This window comes from Manis pentadactyla, chromosome X (genome assembly GCF_030020395.1).
Source record: "Manis pentadactyla isolate mManPen7 chromosome X, mManPen7.hap1, whole genome shotgun sequence".
NCBI classification, from domain to species: Eukaryota; Metazoa; Chordata; class Mammalia; order Pholidota; family Manidae; genus Manis; species Manis pentadactyla.
This window is the reverse complement of record NC_080038.1, coordinates 132,714,728-132,740,760: the sequence shown is the minus strand read 5'-3', so window position 1 is coordinate 132,740,760 and position 26,033 is coordinate 132,714,728. Positions and strand designations below refer to the sequence as shown.

The following is a 26,033-nucleotide window of genomic DNA, read 5'->3' as shown; positions in this document are numbered from 1 at the left end:
TGACCTAGAAAAAATGGACAACTTTCTAGAAAAATACAACCTTCCAAGACTGACCAAGGAAGAAACAGAAAATCTGAACAGACCAATTATCAGCAATGAAATCAAACTGATAATCAAAAAACTACCTAAGAACAAAACCACTGGCCCATATGGCTACACTACTGAATTTTATCAAACATTTAAAGAACTAATACCCATCCTTTTTAAAGTATTCCAAAAAGAAGAAGAGGAGGGAATATTTCCAAACTCATTCTATGAGGCCAGCATCACTCTAATACCAAAACGACAAAGATACCACAAAAAGAAAATTACAGACCAATATCCATGATGAACATAGATGCAAAAATCCTCAACAAAATATTATCAAACCAAATTAAAAAATACATCAAAAATGTCATCCATGATTACCAAGTGAGATTTATTCCAGTGATGCAAGGATGGTACAATATTTGTCAATCCACATCATACACCACATCTATAAAAAGGACAAAAATCACAAGATCATTTCAATAGATGCTGAAAAGCATTTGAAAAAATTCAACATCCATTCATGATAAAAATACTCAACAGAATGGGTATAGAGGGCAAGTACCTCAACATAATAAAGGCCATCTATGACAAACTCACAGCCAACATCAAACTGAACAGCGAAAAGCTAAAAGCTTTTCCTCTAAGATCAGGAATGAGACAAGGATGCCCACTCTCCCCACTTTTATGCAACATAGTACTGGAGGTCCTAGCCACAGCAATAAGACAACAGAAAGAAATAAAAGGCATCCAGATTGGTAAGGAAGAAGTTAAACTGTCACTGTGTGCAGATGACATGATATTTTACATAAAAAAACCTAAAGAATCCACCCCAAAAGTACTAGAACTAATAACTGAATTCAGCAAAGTTGCAGGATACAAAATTAATACACAGAAATCTCTGGCACTCCTATATACTAATGATGAACTAGCAGAAAGAGAAATCAAGAAAACAATTCCATTTACAATTGCATCAAAAAGAATAAAATACCTAGAAATAAACCTAACCAAGGAGGTGAAAGACCTATACCCTGAAAACTACAAAACACTCATGAGAGAAATTGAGGAAGACACCAATAAGTGGAAATACATCCTGTGCTCATGGATAGGAAGAATTGATTTTGTCAAAATGCCATCCTGCCTAAAGCAATCTACAGATTCAATGAAAACCCTATCAAAATATGAATAGCATTCTTCAATGAACTAAAACAAATAGTTCTAAAATTCTTATGGAACCACAAAAGACCCTGAATAGCCAAAGCAATCCTGAGAAAAAAGAACAAAGCTGGGGGGATTACATTCCCTAACTTCAAGCCCTGCTACAGAACCACAGTAATCAAAACAATTTGGTACTGGCACAAAAACAGACCCATAGATCAATGGAACAGAATAGAGATCCCAGATAGAACCCACACATATATGGTCAATTAATATACAAAAAGGAGCCACAGCCTCTTTAAGAACTGGTGTTGGGAAGACTGGACAACTACATGTAAGAGAATGAAACTGGATTACTGTCTAATTCCATACACAGAAGTAAACTTGAAATGGATCAAAGACCTGAATGTAAGTCATGAAACCATAAAACTCTTAGAAGAAAACATAGCAAAAATCTCTTGAATATAAACATGAGGAATTTTTCCCGAATGCATTTCCTCAGGCAAGGGAAACAAAATAAAATTTGAACAAGTGAGGATAGATCAAACTAAAAAGCTCTGTACAGCAAAGGACACCATTAGCAGAACAAAAAGGCATCCTACAGTATGGGAGAATATTTTTGTAAATGATTTATCCAATAAGGAGTTTACATCCAAACTGTATAAAGAACTCATATGCCTCAATGCCCAAAACACAATCCGATTAAAAAATGAGCAGAGTATCTGAACAGACACTTCTCCAAAGAAGAAATATGGATGGCCAACAGGCACATGAAAAGATGCTCCACATCACTAATCATCAGGGAAATGCAAATTAAAGCTACAATGAGATATCACTCCACACCAGTTAGGATAGCCACTATCCAAAAGACAAGAAACAACAAATACTGGCGAGCATGCAGAGAAAGGGGAACCCTCCTACGCTGTTGGTGGGAATGTAAATTGGTGCAACCATTGTGGAAAGCAATATGGAGGTTGCTCAAAAAACTAAAAATACAAATACCATTTGACCCAAGAATTCCACTCCTAATAATCTACCAAAAGAAAGCAAGATCCCTGAATCGAAAAGACATATGCACCCCCATGTTTATTGAAGCACTATTTACAAAAGCCAAGATATGGAAGCACCCTAAGTCTCCATCAGTAGACGAATGGATAAAGAAGTGGTATATATACACAATAGAATATTAGTAAGCCATAAAAAGAAAATAAATCATACCATTTGCAACAACATGGATGGATCTAGAGGGCATTATACTCAGTGAAATAAGCCAGGCAGAGAAAGACAAACACCAACTGATCTCACTCATTTGTGGAGTATAAAATGGAACAAAATAGCAGTAGACTCACAGAGAACTTGATAATATGGGTGAATGTTGAAACCACGGTGTTCTTTCTGTGAAACCATCATAAGACTGTATATCAATGATATGTTAATAAAGAAGGGAAAGCATGTACATCTCTAGCCTAGGACACATACAATACACATGTGGTGGAGCTGGCTGAAGCAACATACATCAGGCAGTGAGTTATCTGGGAACCTTCACATTAACTTACTGTGTCTGAAGAGAAAGGCCATTTACTGAATGATAGCGGGGACCTCCATAATTATGCATGGAGGAAGAGGCAAAATTTGATGTAAAAGAAATACCTGCAATCAATCCTTAAGTAATCTTTAGAGACTGCCTGAATGTTTCAGTCCCAGGAAAGAACTCTGCATTAAAAATAAAATGACTAAGACCAAATACAATTTTTCAATGAGGCCAGTGAAAATTAAACATTTTCAAGAAATTCCAGATGGCATTCAGGAAGAAATACTACTTGTCAGTCAACTTACTATTCTGTGAGCAGTACAGCCATCTTTTTTCTCCTGTGGGTCATTCTCCCTACTTTGTTTAGAAAACTAAAATGAAGGTCATGTGAAGGCTTGTCTGGACTAGCAAGAATGTGGGTGGCTGATTTTTTTTTTCTTGGGAAAGACACTCTCAGGTTAACTTGGATTCAGCCTTGGGTAATAATACTTAGGGAGTACTTACTGCATGTGGAGTACCTATCCAGGGCAGGGCACTGTGCTGGGCGCTTTCACCCACATTATCCCTTTTAATTCCTTAGGCAAGTCTGTTAGGAGTTAAACACTGTAATTCAGTTTGGTCATGATGTGCCCCAGGTCATGAAGTGAGTGACAGAGGTCCCCCAAGTCCAGAGCTCTTCCTCTACCCCATGGCTGGGTTTCCATGAATATGCATTTAACTGCTGCCCAAATCATTGTTTCTCTCTCTCAGGGGAGAAGGGAACATACCCATGCTGAGGACCAGCATGGGACTGTGTGCCAGCCACTGTTCCAGGTGCATCTCAAACTTCACGTGCATAGCGATCACCTCAGAATCTTGTGAAAATACAGATTCTGATTCTATTGGTCTGAACATGGCAGGGCTGAGAGCTGGCATTTCTGCAAACTCCCAGGTGATACCCCTGCTTCTGGTTCAGTGTCCTCACTTAAAATATCTATCATCCCAAAGAGGATGCACACCTGGTCCACAGTTACCTTGTTGAGACCACCTACAGTCTTGGAGCTGGGATTTGAAACCAGGACCAGCTGATTATCAGGCATTTGCCAGTACACCCTATTGCATTCCCCAGGCTTTTGAAACATTCTCCTTGAGAGATCCATTTGTATTCCACACTTAATGAAGGGGCTTAGCACTTCAAAGTCCTAGTTTCTTCTAGAGCTCTTCCTTCTTTGCTCAGGAAAACGTCTTTGCAGTTCCTTATGCTCACACTTGTGGCTTTAATTTTTCCCTTCCTCTTTCAATTAGACACATGTGTTTGCCACCCTAGGTGCACCTTGGAACCACCTGGGGAGCTTTTTATAGACTACCAAGACCCATACCCCACTCTGAGACCACCTAAAGGAGAATCTCTGGAGGTGGGACCCAGGCATGGACATTTTATAAAAGCTGCCTTTTATGCCTGAGGAGTCTGCAGGTAGATTTCTGCAGGCAGAGAATCTCTGGATTATAGGACTCTAGGAAGCACTTTCTGGAAGACATAACCCCAGCTCCCCTTTTAGGTGATGTCATTAAAAGAAGGGCCAGTGTATTTATCCAGTCACCAGCAAGGTTCCCAGTGAATTCTTGGTGTACCGTTTTGCTTTGTGACTATGTACTTGGACTTTGCTGTGTTTGGGGTTCTTTGTGGATCCTGAGGGTGAGGAGCCTAATTGGGGAGCTGATGAGGAGGGAAGAGAGACAGTGCAGCATCACGGACTGGCTTCAAGACAAAAACACATGTTCCCCCAAGCCCAAGACGTTCACTTAAGGGGTATTAATAATAGAGCTTGGTTTGACTCAATTCAACACAACTGGCTCGTGAGGAGATAGACATATTGAAGAAAAAATACCCTGGAACACAGGGTGGGGGTAGTTGAATGCTTTGGTAGAGCTATGGACAAGCCACCATGGCTGCTCAGGCTGGAACAGGGCTGCTGTATAGAGGCATATGCTACTATACAATTTTACACAGTGAATGGCACCACTGAACAGGGGTTTGTGGCAACCCTGAGCTGAGGTATGGAAAGTAAGATAATTAGGGGCCAGAGCCCACCCTCTAAGAGGGAAAGAGGACTTTTTGCTGGGAAAATGAGGAAAAGCTTACAATAGTCATTCTCAAACCTTGCTGCACAGTCAAATCACCTGAGGAACTTGGAGACCTACCAGTACTCTGGCTGCAGCCTGGAGACTCTGGTTTAATTGATCTGGTGTGGCACCAGGGATGTTTTAGGCTTTAAAAGTGGCCCAGGTGATTACAGCACTCAGGCACAGCTGAGATCCACTGTTGAGATTGCGTTTACACTGGGCAGAGAACACAGATGGGCACAGGTCTCTGGGGCAGTCATTCTCCAGGTGTGCTGCCTGCCTGGCAGCATCTACAGCACTGTGGGTGGAGGGGAACTTGAGACAGATGCCAGAACTCACACCCCACCCCAGGCTACCTCACTCAGAAACTCTGGGGAAGGGGGACCAGCAGTCTGCATTTTGGGGTGTGTGTGTGTGTGTGTGTGTGTGTGTGTGTGTGTGTGTGAGTGAATGAATATTTATTTATTTTGTATTTTTTATTTTTATTAAGGTATCATTCATATACAGTCTTATGCTCAGGTTTCACATAAGCAACACTGTGGTTAGTACATTCCCCTTATTATCAAGTCCTCACCACATGCCCCATTACAGTTCACCAGCATAGTAAGATGCTATACAGTCACTAATAGTCTTTTCTGTGCTATACTGCCTTCCCCATGCTCCCCCTATATTATGTATGCTAATCATAATGCCCCTTAATCCCTTTATCCCTCCCTTCCCAGCCATCCTCCCCAGTCCCTTCCCTTTGGTAACTGTTAGCCCATTCTTGGGTTCTGTGAGTCTGCTGCTGTTTTGTTCCTTCAGTTTTTGCTTTCTTCTTATACTCCACAGATGAGTGATATCATTTGATACTTGTCTTTTTCTGCCTCACTTATTTCACTGCACATAATACCCTCTAGCTCCATCCATGTTGTTGCAAATAGTAGGATTTATATTCTTCTTATGACTGAATGATATTCCATTGTGTTTATGTACCACATCTTCTTTATCCATTCATCTACTGAGGGACACTTAGGTTGCTTCCATGTCTTGGCTATTGTAAATAGTGCTGTAATCAACATAGGGGTGCTTATGTCTTTTTAAATCTGTGATCCTGTTTTCTTAGGGTAAATTCCTAGGAGTGGAATTCATGGGTCAAATGGTATTTCTATTTTTAGTTTTTAGAGAAATCTCCATACTGCTTTCAACAACGGTTGAACTAATTTACATTCCCACCAGCAGTGTAGGAGGGTTCCCCTTTCTACACATCCTCACCAGTATTTGCTGTTCCTTGTCTTTTAGATGTTGGTCATCCTAACTGGTGTGAGGTGATATCTCATTGTGGTTTTAATTTGCATTTCCCTGATGATTAGTGATGTGGAGCATTTTTTCATATGTCTGTTGGCCATCTGAAATTCTTCTTTGGAGAACTGTCTCTTCATATCCTCTGCCCATTTTTTGATTGGGTTATTTGCTTTTTGGGTGTTGAGGCATGTGAGTTCTTTATATACTTTTTATGTTAACCCCTTGTCAGATATGTCATTTACAAATATATTCTCCCATACTGTAGGATGCCTTTTTGTTTTGTTGATGGTGTCCTTTGCCTTACAGAAACTTTTTAGTTTGATGTAGTCCCATGAGTTCATTTTTGCTTTTGTTTTCCTTGCTCCAGGAAATGCATTCAGGAAGAAGTTGCTCAGAGTACTTATATTCAGGAGACTTTTGCCTATGTTGTCTTCTAAGAGTTTTATGGTTTCATGACTTAACATTCAGGTCTTTGATCGATTTCGAGTTTACATTTGTGTATGGGGTTAAACAATAATCCAGTTTCATTCTCTTGCATGTAGCTGTCCAGTTTTGCCAACACCAGCTGTAGAAGAGGCTGTCATTTCCCCATTGTATGTCCATAGCTCCTTTATCATATATTAATTAACCATATATGGTTGGGTTTATATCAGGGTTCTCTAGTCTGTTCCATTGCTCTATGGGTCTGTTCTTGTGCCAGTACCAAATTGTCTTGATTACTGTAGCTTTGTAGTAGATCTTGAAGTCGGGAAGCGTAATCCCCCCTTCTTTATTCTTCTTTCTCAGGATTGCTTTGGCTATTCGGGTTCTTTTGTGGTTCTATATGAATTTTAGAACTTTTTGCTCTATTTCATTGAAGAATGCTATTGGTATTTTGATAGGGATTGCATTGAATCTGTAGATTGCTTTAGGCTGGATGGGCATTTTGACAGTATTAATTCTTCCTATCCATGAGCCACAGGATGTCTTTCCATTTATTGGTATATTCTTTAATTTCTCTCATGAGTGTCTTGTAGTTTTCAGAGTATAGGTCTTTCACTTCCTTGGTTAAGTTGATTCCTAGGTATTTTATTCTTTTTGATGCAACTGTGAATGAAATTGTTTTCCTGATTTCTCTTTCTGCTAATTCATTGTTAGTGTATAGGAATGCCCCAGATTTCTGCATTTTAATTTTGTATCCTGCAACTCTGCTGAATTCAGGTATTAGATCTAGTAGTTCTGGAGTGGATTCTTTAGGGTTTTTATGTAGAATATCATGTCATCTGCTAACAGGGACAGTTTGACTTCTTCCTTGCCAATCTGGATGCCTTTTATTTCTTTGTGTTGTCTGATTGCCGTGGCTAAGATCTCCAGTACTATGTTGAATAAAAGTGGGGAGAGTGGGCTTCCATGTCTTGTTCCTGATCTTAAAAGAAACACTTTCAGCTTCTTGCTTTTAAGTATAATGTTAGCTGTGGGTTTGTCATATATGGCCTTGTTTATGTTGAGGTACTTGCCCTCTATACCCATTTTGTTGAGAGTTTTTATCATGAATGGATGTTGAATATTGTCAAATGCTTTTTCAGCATCTATGGAGATGATCATGTATTTTTTGTCCTTCTTTTTATTGGTGTAGTGGGTGATTTTGATGGATTTTCGAATGTTGTACCATCCTTGCATCCCTGGGATGAATCCCACTTGATCTTGGTCTATGATCCTCTTGATGCATTTTTGAATTTGGTGTGCTAATATTTTGATCAGTATTTTTGCATCTATGTTCATCAGGGATATTGGTCTGTAATTTTCTTTTTTGGTGGGGTCTTTGCCTGGTTTTGGTATTAGAGTGATGCTGGCCTCATAGAATGAGTGTCCAGGTATTCTCTCCTCTTCTATGTTTTGGAAAAATTTAAGGGGAATGGGTATTAGGTCTTCACAAAATGTTTGATAAAATTCAGCAGTGAAGCCATCTGGTCTGGCAGTTTTGTTCTCTCCCAGAAAATTGTAGTTTTTTGATTACCAATTCAATTTCATTGCTGATAATCAGTCTGTTCATATTTTCTGTTTCTTCCTGGGTCAGTCTTGGAAGGTTGTATTTTTCTAAAAAGTTTTCCATTTCTTCTAGGTTATCCAAATTGTTAGTATATAATTTTTCATAGTATTCTCTAATAATTCTTTGCATTTCTGTGGTGTCTGTAGTGATTTTTCTTTTCTCATTTCTGATTCTGTTTATCTCTGTAGATTCTCTTTTTTTCTTAATAAGGCTGGCTAGGGGTTTATCTATTTTTTTATTTTTTCAAAGAACCAGCTCTTTGTTTCATTAATTCTTTCTATTGTTTTATTATTCTGAATTTTATTTATTTATTCTCTGAGCTTTATTATGTTCCTCCTTCTACTGACTTTGTGCCCCATTTGTTCTTCTTTTTCCAGTTTCCATAATTGTGAATTTAGACTATTCATTTGGGATTGTTCTTCCTTCTTTAAATAGGCCTGGATTGCTCTATACTTTTCTCTTAGTCCTGCCTTCACTGTATCCCACAGAAGTTGGTGTGTTGAGCTGTAGTTTACATTTGTCTTCATATATTGCTTGATCTCTGTTTTAACTTGGTCATTGATCCATTGATTCTTTAGGAGCATGTTTTATTAAGCCTCCATGTGATTGTGAGTCTTTTTGCTTTCTTTGTACAATTTATTTCTAGTTTTATCCCTTTGTGGTCTGAGAAGTTGGTTGGTAGAATTTCAATCTTTTTAAATTTACTGAGGCTCTTTTTGTGGCCTAGTATGTGATCTATTCTGGAAAATGTTCCATGTGCACTTGAGAAGAATGTATATCCTGCTGCTTTTGGGTGTAGAGTTCTGTAGATGTCTGTTAGGTCCATCTGTTGTAGTGTGTTGTTCAGTGCCTCTGTGTCCTTACTTATTTTCTGTCTGGTTGATCTGTCCTTTGGAGTGAGTTGTGTGATGAAGTCTCCTAAAGTGAATGCACTAAATTCTATTTCCTCCTTTAATTCTGTTAGTATTTGTTGTACATATTTTGGTGCTCCTATGTTGGGTGCATAGATATTTACAATGGTTATATCTTCTTGTTGAACTGACCTCTTTATCATTATATAATGTCCTTTTTTGTCTCTTGTTACTTTCTTTGTTTTGAAGTCTATTTTATCTGATACAAGTATTGCAATTCCTGCTTTTTCTCTCCTTATGGTTTACATGAAATATCTTTTTCAGTCCCTTCACTTTTAGTCTGTGTATGTCTTTCAGTTTGAAGTGAATCTCTTGGAGGCAGCATATAGATGGGTCTTGCCTTTTATCCATTCTCTAACTCTGTGTCTTTTGATTGGTGCATTCAGTCCATTAACATTTTGGGTGATTATCGATAGATATGCACTTATTGCTGTTGCAGGCTTTGGATTTGTGGTTACTGAAGGTTCAAAGGCAGCTTCTTTACTGTCTATCAGTCTACCTGAACTCAATTATTATGCTATTTTAAACACACTCTGCACACACTCTGAAGATTCTTCCCCCCACCCCTTCTTTTTCTTCTTCCTTCTCTTTTTATATGTTAGGTGTCATATTCTGTACCCTTTGTGTATCCCTTGACTTTTGGGTTGCTGATTTAATTTTGTATTCACTTAGTATCTGGTTGGTCTTCTTCCTTTGCTGTGGCTTTATTTGCTCTGTAGACAGCTATTTATCCGTAGGTACACTTCCATCTAGAGCAGTCCCTTTTAAAATACACTGTAGAGATGGTTTGTGGGAGGTAAATTCCCTCAACTTTTGCTTATCTGAGAATTGTTTAATCCCTCCTTCAAATTTAAATGATAATCTTGCAGGGTAGAGTAATCTTGGTTCCAGGCCCTTCTGCTTCATTGCATTAAATATATCATGCCACTCCCTTCTGGCCTGTAAGGTTTCTGCTGAGAAGTCTGATGGTAGCCTGATGGGTTTTCCTTTGTAGGTGATCTTTTTTCTCTCTCTGGGGGCTTTTAATACTCTGTCCTTGCCCTTACTCTTTCTTTACTATTTTAATTATTATGTGTCTTGGTGTTGTCTTCCTTGGGTCCCTTGTGTTGGGAGATCTGTGCACTTCCATGGCCTGAAAGGCTATTTCCTTCTCCAGATTGGGGATGTTTTCAGCAATTATTTCTTCAAAGACCCTATCCCTTTTTCTCTTTCTTGTTCTTCTGGTACCCCTGTAATGTGAATATTGTTTCATTTGAATTGGTCATTCAGTTTTCTTAATATTCTTTCATTCCTAGAGATCCTTTTTTCTCTCTTTGGCTCAGCGTCTTTGTATTTCTGCTCTCTAATTTCTATTACATTTACTTTCTCCTCTACCTCCACTAATCTGTTTTTAAATCCCTCCATTTTTTGTTTCATTTCAGTTACTGTATTTTTTTTGGTGTCTGTCTCCCTCCTGAATTTATCCCTTACCTTTTCAGTATTTTTCTGTAGCTCCATTAGCTTGCTTATGACTTTCATTTTGAATTCTTTTTCAGGAAGATTGTTATTTCAGTCTCACCAAGCCATCCTTCTGGTGTTTGAGAGATTCTGGATTGAACAAGATTCTTCTGCCTTTTCATAGTCCTAGGGTGATTGGAGTGGTCGCAGTCGAGTGGTGCAGGTGTCAGCTGGGAGGACAAAGTCCCTTTCTGCTTCCCAGTCATGGTGCCTGTCTCTGCACTCTGTGCCGGTTAACCATTCACAGGGATCAGCCTCTGGGTTAATCACCTAAACTGTGGTTGGTGCATCTGCCCTCCTGATGGTCTAGGTGATGGCTGGGGTCACAGGCGAGTGGTATGGGTGTTTTCAGGGAAGATAAAGCCCTTTCATCCTTCCCAGACGTTGTCCCTATCTCCAGTCTCTGGGCCAGTTAGCTGTGCCACAGGGAGAAGCCTCTGTGTTAAGCTGTGTAGTTGCTGCTGTAGGTGGGGCTGCCCTCAGGCTGTTCTGCCACAATGGTGGGGACCGCCAGTTTGTGCATAGGTGCTGGTGGGGAGGAAGTATTGGCAGGCTGCTTATCACGGTGAAGGACCTCGGGGCTGCGTTGCCAACCAGGGGAATTGAGTGCCTGAAGCTCCTGAAAGTTCCCAACCTGCTGGACAGAATGTGCTGGAAGGATTTTGTCCACCTGTTCCTTCTCCTAAATTCTTGCCCCTTTAGCAGCCCTCTGACTGTTGAGAAGTCTTTCAGAGTGCCTGCTTTTCTTTTGTCCCAGTGGAGTAGGTTGTGAGAACCTGTTCATAGTCTTCAGTCTCTGATTTTGGTTTTCAGCCCCTCTGATCTCCAGAACACCATGCAATGTGGGTTTTGTGCTTTCGGGGTAGATTTCTAGGGCTGGGTATTTAGCAGTCCTGTGCTTCCACTCCCTCCCAGCTCTGGTTCTTTTCCTCCCACTGGTGAGCTGGGATTGAGGGAGTGCTCGGGTCCCGCCAGGTCAGGGCTTTTTACCTTAACCTTTTCCATAAGACATTGACTTCTCCCAGATGTAGACTGGCTGGTATACTGTTACTTCTGGTCATTCTTTTAGGAATAGTTGTATGCTGTATCTTCATAATATATGTCGTTTGGGGAGGAGATTTCCACCTCACTTCTCATGCTGCCATCTTCTTTCCTCTCCTGCAGCGGTCTGCACCTTAACAAGCCCGCCATGTTAGTGTGGTGGACAGTTGTTTGGCTTGGGCTTGGACAGGGTACATCAGAGGGGAGCAATGACATAAGGCTGGGAAACTGGAAAGTAACAGGCTGGTGTCAGCTCTCTGGCTGGATCACTGAGATGTACAGCAATACCCAGAATTCTAGGGTGGAATGTATTTTTTTGTGGTCTTGCCATTTCTTTCTCACGGACTTGACTTTGCAGCAGGGATACGCTATGTAGTTTCATGCTGGGGCAGAAGACCTCTGAATGCATGTTCTGCTCTGCTGGTGGAATGAAGCTGAAGCTGCCACTTATCTTTTTAATGGACTTATTTCTGTCTTCTCCAGGGGCCTTCAGAAGATGGGAAGGCCAGGCTTTAAGAATACCCCTTAAATAGGGCCAGAGAGAGTTTCCCAGCCTCCTCTTCTTACATCTAATTCCCACCTGTGCCTGCTCTTTTGTTGGCTGGGCCCCCCACCCATTATTCATGGCCAGTGCCTCAGGGTATTTGCCTAGTTTCAAGCAAACTGGGTGCCCTTTGTGCTGCCCAGTGTCATCGCTCCCTGGACAAAGCCTGTGCTCTAGGCGTGCCCTAGGCTGAGCAATGACCCAACCGATGGGTAGCAATAGTGCTTTCCATCCGAGACTTCCTGCCATGCGGGGAATTGGCATGCTCACCACTGCATTTTGCTTGCTTTCTTGTCTGGACTGTGTGGGCCCTTATTAATTTCCTGAATGGAGGAGCTGAGTTCTTGCAGGATGCTGAGTATCTCCAATGGTTACAAAGGGACTTCCAGGTTTAGAACTGGTTCTTTACAAAGAGGTGTGTTGAACAGAGATGCTTTACCCATCACTGGGCCCAGTGAATCTCAACTAAGGTGATTTTGCCCTTGTCCTTCTGGGTAGGGGATTATGTGGCAATATCTGGAGACATCACAGCTTGGGGGAAGGGATACTACTAGCATCAAGTGAGTAGAGGCCAAGGGTACAGCTTAACATCCTATGGTGCACAGAAGCCTCTCAAAACAAAGAATTATGCAGCCTCAAATGCCAAAGTGCCAGTGTCGAGAAACTGTGGCCTAGTCCAAATCACTTATTTTTAAAATGAGAAAAACAGGCTCAGAGAGGTGAAGTGGCATTCCGAAGGTCACCTCGAAAGTCAGTGGTGAGTCCAGGTGAGGATCCTAGTGTCCTAACCAGCAGAGTGCCATGCTCAGTGGTTCCATCTCTGTTGCAGACAGTATTTCCTCCATGGCAGCTACCACCATGTGTCTGCCAGATGCCAGGCAATGTGCCGAGCTCTTTCCATTTGTTAACCCTTCTTAGTAAGCACACTTTTGTGGCAGGCATGACTATCCCTAGAAGGGAGTCATCTTATGCATGCAAAACCACCATGAGCGAAGTATTGTAGGCCACTAAGAAAGTAAAGATGATGCCAAAAGAGATTGAGACATGGCGCTTGCCCACTGAGAGCTCATATAATAAAGACACATGTGAAAATAATTATCTAACTTTTCAGTAAAGCCTATAACAATAACCAAAAACTGTCCCAACATATGACAAGATAGATTTCCTAAAAGTTATATGGAAATTAAGTGTTAGAGTGAGTTGACATTTACCTTAGCCTTGTGGGAAGGCTGTATGAAGTAGCAGACCATCTTTCATGTGGTTACTGAAAATTCTTTTAGTATATGTTGAGTGAGGCATTGTGCTGGGCCCCCCAAATACAGTGGTAAATGAGACAGATGATGTTCCTGTATCAGAGAGCTTGTATTCTCATGGGGAGAGCCAGACAAGAGACAAACGAATATACATATTACATATAAATATACATAAAATAATTACAGGTTGTGAGAAGTGCAGACCTACATAAGGTGGCTGAGGAAACATCTCTCAGGAGGTGACATTTAATTAGAGCCCTGAAGGACATAAATGGGAAGTCATAGTGAACAGCAAGTGCAAGACCTTCAAGCAGGACAAGGCCTAGCATATTCTAGACATTAATGGAAAGCTAGTGTTTGTAAGAAGAAGAGAGACATGTGGTGAAATTGAGGACGTGGGGGGGCCACCATGGTAGGGAGTTTGCATTTCATTGTATTATGAGAACAAAAAACTGTCTGAACAAACAGAGAACTTGGAGGAAGACCTAATAGTGTTTGAGGAGCTGAGTGGAGATGGGGGAGATTGCAAAGAAGAACGTAACTTAAATTTCTAGAAATATTTTAAAATTGTTTCTGTTTTGGCCAGATCAAATGATCATTAGTATTCATCAATTCTGTTAAGGGAATCGTTTACCTAAGTTACTCACTTACATTTAAACCTACCATCTTACTCATATCCATTGTAGCAGTAACATTTAAATATTATACACAGATAAGTAAGTGGGAGGCAAAATGGAGATCTTGCGCTAACTCATCCTGTGTTGAATGTACTTTTCAACATGACAGGTGCCCAATGACGTGGAGGAGTAATTGCTCTAATTACTCCATTTTTTTCTCACTTTCTTTCTCATGTGAGGATATTTATTGACCTGTGTATTTTGCCATATTTTTTGTTTCATAGATGTTTTTAAGTATTTGCTTGAAGTCACTAATGTATGTCTAATAACTTATTGGCAGTCCTGTGGCTATATCAATTTCTGTTGCCCTAGTGATCTCAAATTTGCTTTTAAAATCATATATCATTAATTCAATATGTTGAGTCATCTTTGTGACAAATTCATTTGAAAGCAAAAAGCATCATGGAATAATTGAGGGCTTGTTACCTGCTCCCAGCTTGAAGCCAGCAAACCTTGTGAAATGCATTGGCCTGGTGAGAGGGCAGGTGACTTGGTGACATTGTCTAGTTTCCTGGAATTTCTCTGGTTGCTTTTCCATCTTTGGATAAAGAAAGATTTGGAGACAGTGGTAATCTTTGAAGCTAAGAAATACTGTGGAATCCAATCCCTGTTTAAAATATCAATGTTTGTACAAAGCAGTCTTACTTTAGACTTGTTGGTAAACAGACTGGAATCCTAGCTTCTAGGTTGAGCTTTTCCAGTAATTGTGTGACTTGTCCAGTCACTTCCCCTTCTTGAGCTTTATTTTCTTTATGTTTTAAGTCAAAAGGCTTACATTAAATTATTTCTAAAGAAATTTTGTTTGGAATGACATTGAGGGTTACATTGTAGTGTTTGTGATGCTACAAAGTATTTGGGGAGCTGTTTAATGTAGCCAATGATATATTTATTATAAAAGAGGAAATAACTGGATTTTCTAAATAGAAGAAGGTTGATTGCTGACTTCTTCAATTAGAAATACATTTAAGAGGTATATTACATTGGAATTCTTTTTATTTTGTCAATAAATAAGTTTGGCTGTTGTTTTCCTGATGCCTAGTTTGAAATGGGAATACTGTATTTCTGTGAAGATGAGTGGCTTAGGCCAGCTCATGAGGCTTAGACTTACCCTCTCTTACCTTGTCATGACTACCTCCTACTCCTGGGGCCCCTACCTCCCACCCCCATGCTTGATCTTGGTAACTGCTGAGAAGCCTGGAGGAGAGTGGGGATGTTTGTGTGTCAGTCCAGCTCTGCTGCTGGGAAACTAGTTCTAGATACCGGCTTGCCCACCTAATGGTTAGTCAACAGAACACCTTTTGTAACAGGAGCTATCACTTTCATAAACTGTGCTCATAACTATCATCCCACCAACAAAACCACTTATTCTTGCCACCTCTGTGTCTGAGTATGCCACCTGTCAGTGTCTGCGTGTCTGTGGATGTGTGGATTTGCCCGTGTGCCCTGTCTCTTCCAGCTATCTACCGCTCTTGTGAGACTTTGGAATGATGAGTAGGTGGGCTGTGTGACCAAGGGCCCTGATGACACGGGTGTGATTTCCCAGCAGAGGTCTATTCCCTGGCAGCTGTTGTCCTGGGGCCCAGCAGCCTTCTCAAAGCACGGGGCCCCATGGCCCAGAAATCAACCATGATCTACTCTTACTGCTTTGGAGAGTCAAGTTGAACCTCTGAAACTGGAGGAGGCTCTGTGTAAAGTCATTGTCTACTTGATCACTGGAGCTTTTTGTCCACCTCCAAGGTTGGATAAATCTATTGTTAGGAAGGGCAGCAGGAGGTATTGAATACATGTGGGTGGATAGTTCAAATGAACATAGGGAGGAGTGGTTTTCCGAGGATAGAGGTCATGTGCAAGAAGGGAATACACTGGAAGGGGAAAAATGGCAGAAAACATTGTACTAAGTCAGGGAAAGAAAAATCTCATTTTTTCTTTTTTCCTGTTCTGATGAGCTGACTTATTTACAAGCCTCCTCTCCCTTTTATATAGCTGGTGCCCCTTGGAAGCATTGCATCCTCATCCCATTTTTAGAGAAGTCGAATTAAGGCATCCACCTGCCTTACTGCTAGGGTCCTGTGGGAAGTCCTCTATCACTCCTGCTATTGTCTGTTGCACATACAGCTACTGTCCTACCAGAGGGAGCCCTGGGAATAAATGGATTTGGTACAACTGTTTTAATTTTTCATTCAAAATATCCTCAAGCTCAGAGATTTTATAGACCTGTGTGAGGTCTTATACAAGACACTTCTGGGTAAAAAGTCCAAAGTGTTTCTAGCTCTTATGTCAACATGACACCAAGCACCTGATAGATGGACTATTCTTTATTTTTTCTGTTTTTCCTGAATTGACTGATGCTTGGAGCATTGAGAAGAGAGCCTGAGACCCACAGCTGAGCCATTAACTCCCAGATGTTCACATTTCCAAGGAAATGTTCTGTGCCTGTGATTGTTACTCAGATGGCTCCTTAAATGCTCTCATCTTGGCACCTTCTGCACTTGCTAAATTCAACTTGAAGAAAGAACAGGAGAGAGAGGATTTTGTGGAAAGCAATTATCCTGCACTTTGGTGACCTCATGCTTTCCCCATCATGATGCATTTAGGGGCTGCTTCTTTTATCAGTCAGCATGTCACTTTCACTAGAGTTTTGCTGTACTTTACAAATAACCAGTTGTATCTAATTAAACAATAATGATAGCAGTGCAAGGCATTTTCTGGAATTAATGACCAGCTGGGAAAAACTGATGGCTGGAGAGTCAGCAAAAGGCTATTAGCTTCAGTCTGCCATTAATTTCCAGAAATGCCCATTTGTGACGTCATTGTTGGTATTAAAAATGAAAATGGAAGACAATATGCTGGTGTTTATGTCCTTCTGCATGACAGGCTCCCCATGTATTATCAAAAAGTTGTTCTTTTTAATCCTCCAATTGCCCTTTATTCTGAAAATATGTTTCTTATATACAGTGCATGACAGTGGAAAGTTTCAGCTTCTGTATAATCATGGGTGTTTTCTTTTTTTTTTAAAGAATTCCAAGTTTGGGAGGTTCTTTGAAAAATATTTTGGATTCCAAAACCAGAATTTATCTTCAGCTGTGATGCTCGAATTTGATAAGCTTCTATATTATCATAACTATCTGCTCATGGCAGGAAATGGTTGCAAATGTTTTGAATAGCAGCTGTTGCTAGCAAAGATGTGCATTCAACAACGAGATTCTAAGAAGTTATAGTTACATTCCTAGTAGATGAAGGGAATTCTCTGCCAGGAAAAGCTGTGGTGGTTATGTCTATGTAATATTTTCAATTACTGCTGTTGAACGCTGGAGGAAAATAGAAAGAGAACTGATTGAAATATTTATCACCTCCTTACGTAATTTAATGACATAAGGAAGACAACAATCCCACATACAGGCAATCTATCAAGGACTTGTTTAAACTCATAATACTAATTTAAAAGTTATGCTGGTTTTTAAACCATTTTTCGCCCCAACATGAAAGAAGCTTCTTAAAGCCCATTTAAGATGCCAGCCAATGAGCTGGGCATGTTTTACCAAACATAGTAGCTTCAGATCCCATCTAATTTCAGCCATTAGCTGTTGGGGTTTCACAAATACCACAGCATTCTTCTTCCCATAAGAAGGTGCTGGTGGTATCAGTTCTCCTAAGTGCATGAAGTGTATGCATTTGGGGGAGTAGAATGAGTCAGCACACCATTAATCACAGCCTTAGAGGCACTGACTCACTCCTGGCAAAATGGAATGACCTCATTGGGAAAAGGGTGAAAGAGAAAAAAACAACATCCATTCTGGGGTCAGTCCCCTGTTTCTGCAAATGCAGATCAAATTTGCACCCACTTTGTTGGGTGGTTAGATGAATGTTGCAGTGGACCCTGTAAAATACACCTTGCTTTCGCGGGGAGAAAACACTAGAAATTCAGTCTTGCTTACGAAATGCAGAAAGGGCCTAAAAAGAAGATGTGAGCTGAGAGGGGCTCGGTATCTGGCTAAGGCCCAAATTAAGGAGCCAGGCCCTGCTCTTCCACAATTCAACAAGGTAGGTCCCTGATCTGGCAGTGATTATTAGGATGCCAACAGGAATTTTTTGTCTTCATTAAGAGGTTTGAATATCTGAATATTGGCAACAGCTCCAGTTCTCTTCGGAAATCAAAGAGTAAAGAGCAGCGCCCTTGAATCTTGTGAGACTGAGGAGCAGACCAAGAAAAGCCACACAAACTCCTACACAGATAATTGGGGGATATGAGCCAATTTCACCTGTAAATATTTATATTATATCTGAAACTGAAATGTGTGAGCTTTACCTGGTGTTTACTTAGATACAGTATGCTTATTGATATGAAAATATCTTCGTCTTCTGGCACAGTTCAACATTGTCAGATTTTCATTCTACCAGCAATAGAGGTATATATATACTTCAGTAAGCTACTCCCAGGGCTTTAACCTAAAGTAAGTTCCTAAAAATAAAACCAGCAAGCTATTGAATGTTTTCCTATGAAACTTTTCTTAGGAATGTTGTTTCTTTAGTCTTCCCGGGGAGTAGATTTGATTTAAGACATCAGCTGCTTTCATGAAGCTCTAACTTGAGTTCATTTTGTTGTGTGGTGACCACAGTTCTGGATGACGCCCCCCCTGGCACACAGGAATACATTATGTTACGGCAAGATTCCATCCAATCTGCGGAATTAAAGAAAAAAGAGTCCCCCTTTCGTGCTAAGTGTCACGAAATCTTCTGCTGCCCGCTGAAGCAAGTACACCACAAAGAAAACACAGAACCCGAAGGTTTGTGCACGACGGATGCGTGTTTTGCTTGTTTTCTCTCGTTCTTCTCTCTCTTTCTTTTTGACTATGCCATTGCCTCTGGTGTGCTGTGTGTTGTTTGGCCCCAACATAGTTAGGAGGCCCCCTGGCTCGCCGGTGACTGTGTTATGCAGGCTCAGATGGGACACTGTATAACACAGTCATCTGGCCCAGTGTGCAGCATCCTCCTGCTTCTCGCAGCTGAAACATTTTCAGCTGGTGTCGATACACTGCCCCTTGATTTTGGCTGCTAACCTTGCTTGCTCCTGTAGCCAACACCTGGCCAAGTCTGTTTCCGTCACCTTGCGTTCCTGCAGCAACAGTCAGCTGAGGAATGGCACTTCTAAAATGAAACAATGAGAAGATTATTCCAAATTTCCAAACTCTCCTCCACTCCATAAAGCTTCTGCATTGCTCATGATCTAGTTAGTTCGCTGAAGCAGGCCGGGACTTCCCATGTAATGCACGGCCAGTTGCACCTTGCCTTAGTGAAATGCATGCCTTATGGAAACTATGAGTAGATTGTTTTTCTTTTCAGCCCAAGTACAGGTTTGGAAAACTCGCTGTTACTTAAACTGAGGTCAATAATGTTCATTGCAATCCATGCTACAAATCTATCTCTAAGGTATCTGGGCTATCCAGAAAGCATATTCATTCATTTTTTCCAACTTTCTTGCATTATATCAAGCAGGAACATTTTTCACATCACAAAATGTGGACAACCTTTTGCCATTTGTATACATTGTAACTTCCACAGTGGCTTCTGAGAAGTATACAGTGTATGCTAATTGAACACTTATTGTAAAACAGCCCATATTCTCCCTATATCAAATATTCTTGATGCAGTCTACCAGTAAATAACACTGGAAGTGACAAAATTCAACTGTCCTTTGGCAGTCGGTGTACACTTCTGCATAAATGGCTCTGATACGATTTCTAAAAGCAACCTCGTTCCTATTTCAAGCTGCTCTGTTGCAGCAGTATGGTTATCTTCATTACAGCTATCTTTCTGGCCTGGAAAAGATTGCCATGTGATTCTGTTCAGTTTGGTGTATAAGGAAATTAAATGGACTCGAGTCCATCATTTTGGAAGAAAAATTTTACATCTCAAAGCCTCCCTCTTCTCCTCACTTCCAAATAGAGTTGTAAATTTCATTGGCAGAAAATGAGAAGTGTGCATTTCTCTATGTTTAATTCTATTTCAGCAATAGAATAGAGTATTTGCATTTATTTTTTAACCATACTTTGGTATCCAAGCTGTCCATTTTGGGTATGAGTTCTGACATCAGTACTTATGCATCTGGAGATGTAAATGGTGACCATTTACAGTGAGTAAAATAGATCTTTTGGTGGTTTAGTAGAGAATATGCTAACTTGATTTTATGCTTGAATGAAACAAAAAATTTCAACCAGTGATAATTACTATATATAGTGCATTTCAATATTTTCTGCTTTCTTCTCTCTAGAATTATATGTGTATGTGTGTGTATGTATATATTTGCCAAGTACAAAAACAGTATCCATATTATAGATATACACTGTTTATTGTATAATTATATATATATATAATATGTATATGTATTATAGTTGCTGTACTGCTTTTCTACTTGCACATCAGCCTAAAAAAATTGGTTGGAGAAGGATCTGGTTAAATTCAGTCAAACAGTGGCTAGAAACTTACTTCAAATTGATTTACCAATACTCAGATTTAAGAAAAAGTTAGTTGAATACCTGAATTTAAGGCCCCATCCCTTTTTTATTATAATTTTGACAGGATCTATTAAGTTTCAAAATGCCATCTGGCATGTGTTGTGAATACCGTTTTGAATGTTTTCAGGTATGAAGAATTCCTTAGAGAAGTGGCAGCAGTTAAACTCCCTCATACAAACTTTGGGGAGTTTTCAGTCTGCCATTCCATCCACACACTGAGTGGCTGTTATCCTTCCACTTGTGTACTTTGATGATGGGCATTGTCTTCTGATTGAAGATTTCCCTTAGTCTAGCTCTCCTGCCCAGTCCTCTAGAATTGCAAAGGTAATATTTCCCTCCTTATTCCTGTGGATTATTTGGACATAGTATTAGATTCACTAGAAGGTTTCTGGGATGACATGGTAATACTATTTACAATTTTACCCACATCAAACAATGTCCCAGAAGTTAATGGTGAACCCTAACCTTGAATGCAAACACTTGATCTCTGTGCACATTAACAGGATCCAGATCTTAGGTGGGGGTAAAAGAGAACATGATGAGGATGAGACCTCCATAAGTATGGAGGCAATGGCAAGAAATTAACATACTTACATCGTGTAGGATACTGAAGCTTGTCATTTCCAGGAGATGAAGCAACTGTGTGCCTTTGGAAGGGTGCAGTAGTCATTCTGGCAACCTGGTAGATTTTTGCAAGACTGGTTCTAAAATGCTGTTAAGTACAGTGTTTCATTCTCTCTTACAGTTGCTGTAACATTTTACTATAATTAGTAGAAATAAAAGACCTCTTTATTACAAATGAATAGACTCTGAGTTATAAACTGCAGCCACACCTTGAAATGTTTTATTCTCATGTGAAGCATATTGAAGAGAGAGTGCCTTCATGGTCTCTGTGCCAAAGCATGAGATCTTACCTGACCTTGGCTGGGGCTGTCCACCATTCCATTAAAGGTGAGGGCAATGGACAGGGTGGCTAAGCCACCCATTGTTTAATCAGTGCAATGCCAACACGCCTGTGTGACCTCTTCTAATGAGGTTGTGTTATACAGTCCTCAAGTGAAAAATGAAAAATTCACTTTAGTTTGGGAGGAAAATGAAAGTTTGAGCTGGGTAAGTTTTTTTGAAAATGATTGAATTGAGTCAGAGAGCTTTATGTGTATTATAATAAAGTTGCAATTAATTTTCTTCTTCCTCAGTGAACTGCTAAAATTGACCAACTATTCTTGTATCATTTTAGACAAAGTCTTGTTGTTTGTTTTGATTGGCAATGTCTTTGTAAGGGCCAGATTATTTCCATAGTTTATGACCACCTGAGATTTGGTACAGATAATTTGTTTACAATTGTTCACAGTTGTATATCTTTTTAAAGACATTTTTGTATTGTATCCAGGGCCCTCAGAATCCATGTAGAGCAATACATTGAAGGACTGAACTAGCTTGCTGGCTTTTCAGGATACACTAAGGCCAAATTACACTTTGCCAAACACAGGTTTCTATTTCTGAGCAGCCAATTCCAAAATAAGTTCTTTAATCTGTTCCAAATGCTTGTGATTTTCAGTGATGTGATTATTTCCATAAAAGCCACTTATGATGTAATCTTATGTACATACTGGAATTTGGCTGAAGTAGCACATACAAGTATCTGAGAGGCTACTTTGGCCCAGCGCCAGCAATGCTCTTTGTTATAAGAAAGCCACATGGAGAGTGGAGATCATTACTGAAATCTTTTTCTTACTGTTCCAGAAAGCTTTTGGCCAGCGGAGATATAATCTTCATAGCTTTATTCTCTTGCTCATTTTCTTCTTTCATTATCATATGTGCCAAAATGAAATCACTGTTTTAGAGTAACTTCTGAAAGCCAATCTATTATCAGCATAGCTGCTGCTTCCTAAATGCCAGTCATTGGGCTTTTACTAATGTTTGAAGATTGTTCAAAAGAATCACACCAAGACACATAAGCAGATACTGCTGAAAATCTGAGAAGAATAAATCGTGGATTCCCAGCATTGGCTTTAGGAGTGAAAATACTGATTACAATAGTAAATTTTGAAGGAGTTAATGAAATACAAGAAAATATTGCAGATCTCATGAATTTTTCACTTTTAATTAAGCATTTGGCCTCTTTCCTACAGTCCTGTTTTCATGTGATTAAAAAAATGTTTATACACACACACACACACACACACACACACACACACATATTCCATCACCCTCAGGACATCCATAACCTTTCTATTCAGAGAGGCAGCCAACCATAGCGACTTGATTGGAGGAGAGGAGACTCTGTTCTCCAGAGTGGTGATGAAGTATGGCAGCTTTCACCAACAAGAGAAAGCAAGATTATGTGCCAAGGGTTAAGGGGGCATGTTTGTAACTAGCGCAGTGACTGTTACACTGATAATGACTTAGTTTCTTTGTCCCAGAAAAAGAACATGTCAACGTGAATATCGATCTTGACTAACTAGTGGGAGATGAAGAAGGCAGAAGACTGTTAAGGAATGTACTGAGGGAAATGTTTTCATTTTCATCGCGACTCTTTCCTCAATTGTGCTGTCTTCTATTATGCGTCTTCCTCATTTTAGTAGTCTTGAGGAAAATGGGTCTAATACTATTTGAATTAACAGTTCAGTTAAAATAAGCAACCTCTGATGCTTGTGTTGACTTTCAGGAAGGATGTAACTGGGTTCTATATCTGTCCCCCTGAGGATGAGAATTGAGGGGATATTCCTGTTTTATTTAAAAAAAATACGTAGGGACATATGTTTTGGAACTCTGAAGAGGTAAAAGACTTTATTCCCTGCCTTTGATTTATTACCTGAAGGATGACAAAATGACACCAGAGTTCTCTTTTCTCATTGAAGCAAGTGGCAGCTTAATTGCAGAGTCGTAGGAAAGATGAAAAAAATTGGTCCAAATTGAAATCAAATTAAAGCCAGAAATCTGAAGGCCTTGGTGATTAATAATGAGTAAACACTATCCTCTCCCCACAAAGTATTCAAATATGTTTCTCTTGGTTGCATGTCAACTATTTCTTACAAGCCAACTTGTTTTGTCCTAATAACATTAGGAAGCAAGTAATGGCACTGAAACACATTCTCTCTCCTCTCCTATTTCCCCACCTTATAGCAGCAAACACAAAATTAAGTCATATTTTAGGGATTGTTTCTACTCTCTGGAAAACTCATAATTTGATCAAGAAGTATGCTTAAGAGCCAATAATTTGATTTCAGGCCAGGGTGGACGTTTATTATCCTCTCATTAGATAGATGCATCTCAACTGAGTCTCCAGGCCAGCCTTCACAGTAGAAACTAACAACCATTCGTTCTTTGAAAATATGATCGACTTTTTCAAGCCACAGGCCTCCTTTCTCCATTGAGCCTTGGTGTTCCCATTAAGGTGGTGATGATATTTTCCTGAGAAGAAGTGGTCTTTCCTTTACAACTCTCCTGACTGAGATTTCCCACATTAATATTGGAGGCAGCTGTTTCTCCTGTGTGACACCAACACTGATGTCCCGTTTAAAGTATTTATGTTTAAAACAACAGTGCTCTGGGAAAGTGCTTGGAAACGTCTATAGGATGGATGACAGTGTAGGGTGGTGATTTGGATTTTTAAAAATAAGTCAAAAATCTAAGTGTTGATACTTGAAAATGTCTGGAAATTGTCTCTCCATATGGGCACTGCCCCCTTCAAAGCTGTTCCATCAAGGACTGAGTTGCCAAGATGCTTCTGGGGCTCTGATATCTCAGCAACTCCTTTTGTTTTTGTTTTTTTTCTTCTTCACAGCCAGTTGGTAAACCACTTAAAAAATATACCTTTCTGACCCAGCATGGTATGACCCAGGGAGGAATGGTCCTCAATTCAAAAAGGCACAGCCTGAATGACGTTTAGCTGTTTCCCAAAATCAAGTCCAGCCCTAATGTGTGGAGCCCCGCGTGTATTAAGGACAGGTGCAAGAGTGTGTGCTGCTTCTGCTCTGCTTTTCCCTCCATCTTTTGTTTTAAATGATAACTGCTTGCCTGGCTGAAGAGAATGCAGGAATTCATTAAGCTCTCCTCCACATATTCTTAAGTAATAATCGGATCAATGTTTCCCAAATTACGTTTCACGAAACACTGATCATATATCTTTGTGAAAAGACAGATTCTGTCGTCAAACATGTTTCCTCAATTCCACACCACTTTTAGAGAGTCACAATGCATGAGAGTATATTAAAGGTTTTGAGGTGTCTTACAGATTAGGAATCAGGCTTTCTTTTGGGCAGATGTGATACACAACATCTTCCAGCTATCAGACCCTTTTTATTCATAACACTTATTAGCATCCTGTAAATACACTTTGGGAAATACCCTGCTGGCTTCACTGAGCAGGGTATTCCCATCAACGCTGGGCTTTGAAAAGTAACACACTTTTTTGAAAATGAAGCTGTACCCTTTCTCTCTGACCCCCACCTACTATCTGTAGGGAAGTACTACTCAAACTATGGTCCATGAATCAGTGTGGGATCTGAAATTGTTTGTTACCAGTCCGTGATGAGATAAGGAGCTGTGTGCCAGAATGTAAATCAATGCACTGCTCCCTTTGTCAGGAAAGTATGGCTGTCTTGCTGTGAAAAGCAATGTGCGCTGAACTACATAAAAAATGTGCCCAGTGACATGATTCACAGATAAGCACTAAGCCTTTGGACCATACTTTGGGTGCCACCGCTTTAAATTACTTTGCTGATTCTCAAACTTGGCTACATATTGGGATCACCTGAGGACTTTGTAAACAATATTGGTACCGGGGCCCAACACCAGTCCCAAACCAACGAGCAAACCAATAACTTGCCCAAACAAAAAGCGTGCAAAGTGTCTTGTGGCTGAGGTAGTTTTTTTAAAAGCTCCCCAGGTGATTCTGATGCACTAGCTGGGTCGGAATCGCTGCCTTAGAAAAAAATCACTTTGGCCTAAGGTCTGTTGTGTAATGTCAGCTGTCAATTCAGAGTTCTTATCATTGCTGATTGCATGGGCCTCTTCAGGAGGTGCCCTGTGATGAGAGGGCACTGCTGGACAAGCAGCACTTATGTGACCTTTAGGACACGTGGCCATGTGAAGTAGCCAGCTTGCCCAGCACACACGCGCATGCACACCTTTCTCATGTTCTCTTGCCTCTTAGCCACTCCGCACTTTTAGAAAAATAATCAGCCTTCTCCATAGGAGCGTGGTAATCTGCCACCTTGTGACCAACTTTCCTTCTTGCAAGCAATTGTTGCAACACTTTTTTCTGCTATGAAACTATGATTCAGCTTGCAAATGTGGGTGGAGGAGTCTCTCAGGACCGCGGGTGAGTGTCCTTAAAGAAGACAGTGGAGAAAGGAGAGAAGTGTGCCATTATGCCAGAAAAGTACTACTGCTTCTTTGCTTGACTGTTGGTGCTCTAGGGTAAGGTTGCAAATGTTGACTTGAGTGGCTTGTGACCCAAGT

At 40.3% G+C, this 26,033-nt stretch overlaps 1 protein-coding gene across 3 annotated transcripts in view; it reads left to right on the top strand.

Moving 5' to 3' along the window:
* The window catches only part of FGF13 (fibroblast growth factor 13), a 498,820-nt gene that overhangs the window by 290,954 nt on the left and 181,833 nt on the right, over window positions 1-26,033 (top strand). For 2 of the 3 annotated variants that reach the window (XM_036919176.2, XM_036919175.2), the window contains exon 3: window positions 18,672-18,839. The exons of the other annotated variant lie outside the window; for it this stretch is intronic. In XM_036919176.2, coding sequence (XP_036775071.1) covers window positions 18,672-18,839 — 168 coding nt within the window. The remainder of the gene's footprint in view (window positions 1-18,671; window positions 18,840-26,033) is intronic. 3 annotated transcript variants of the gene reach the window in all.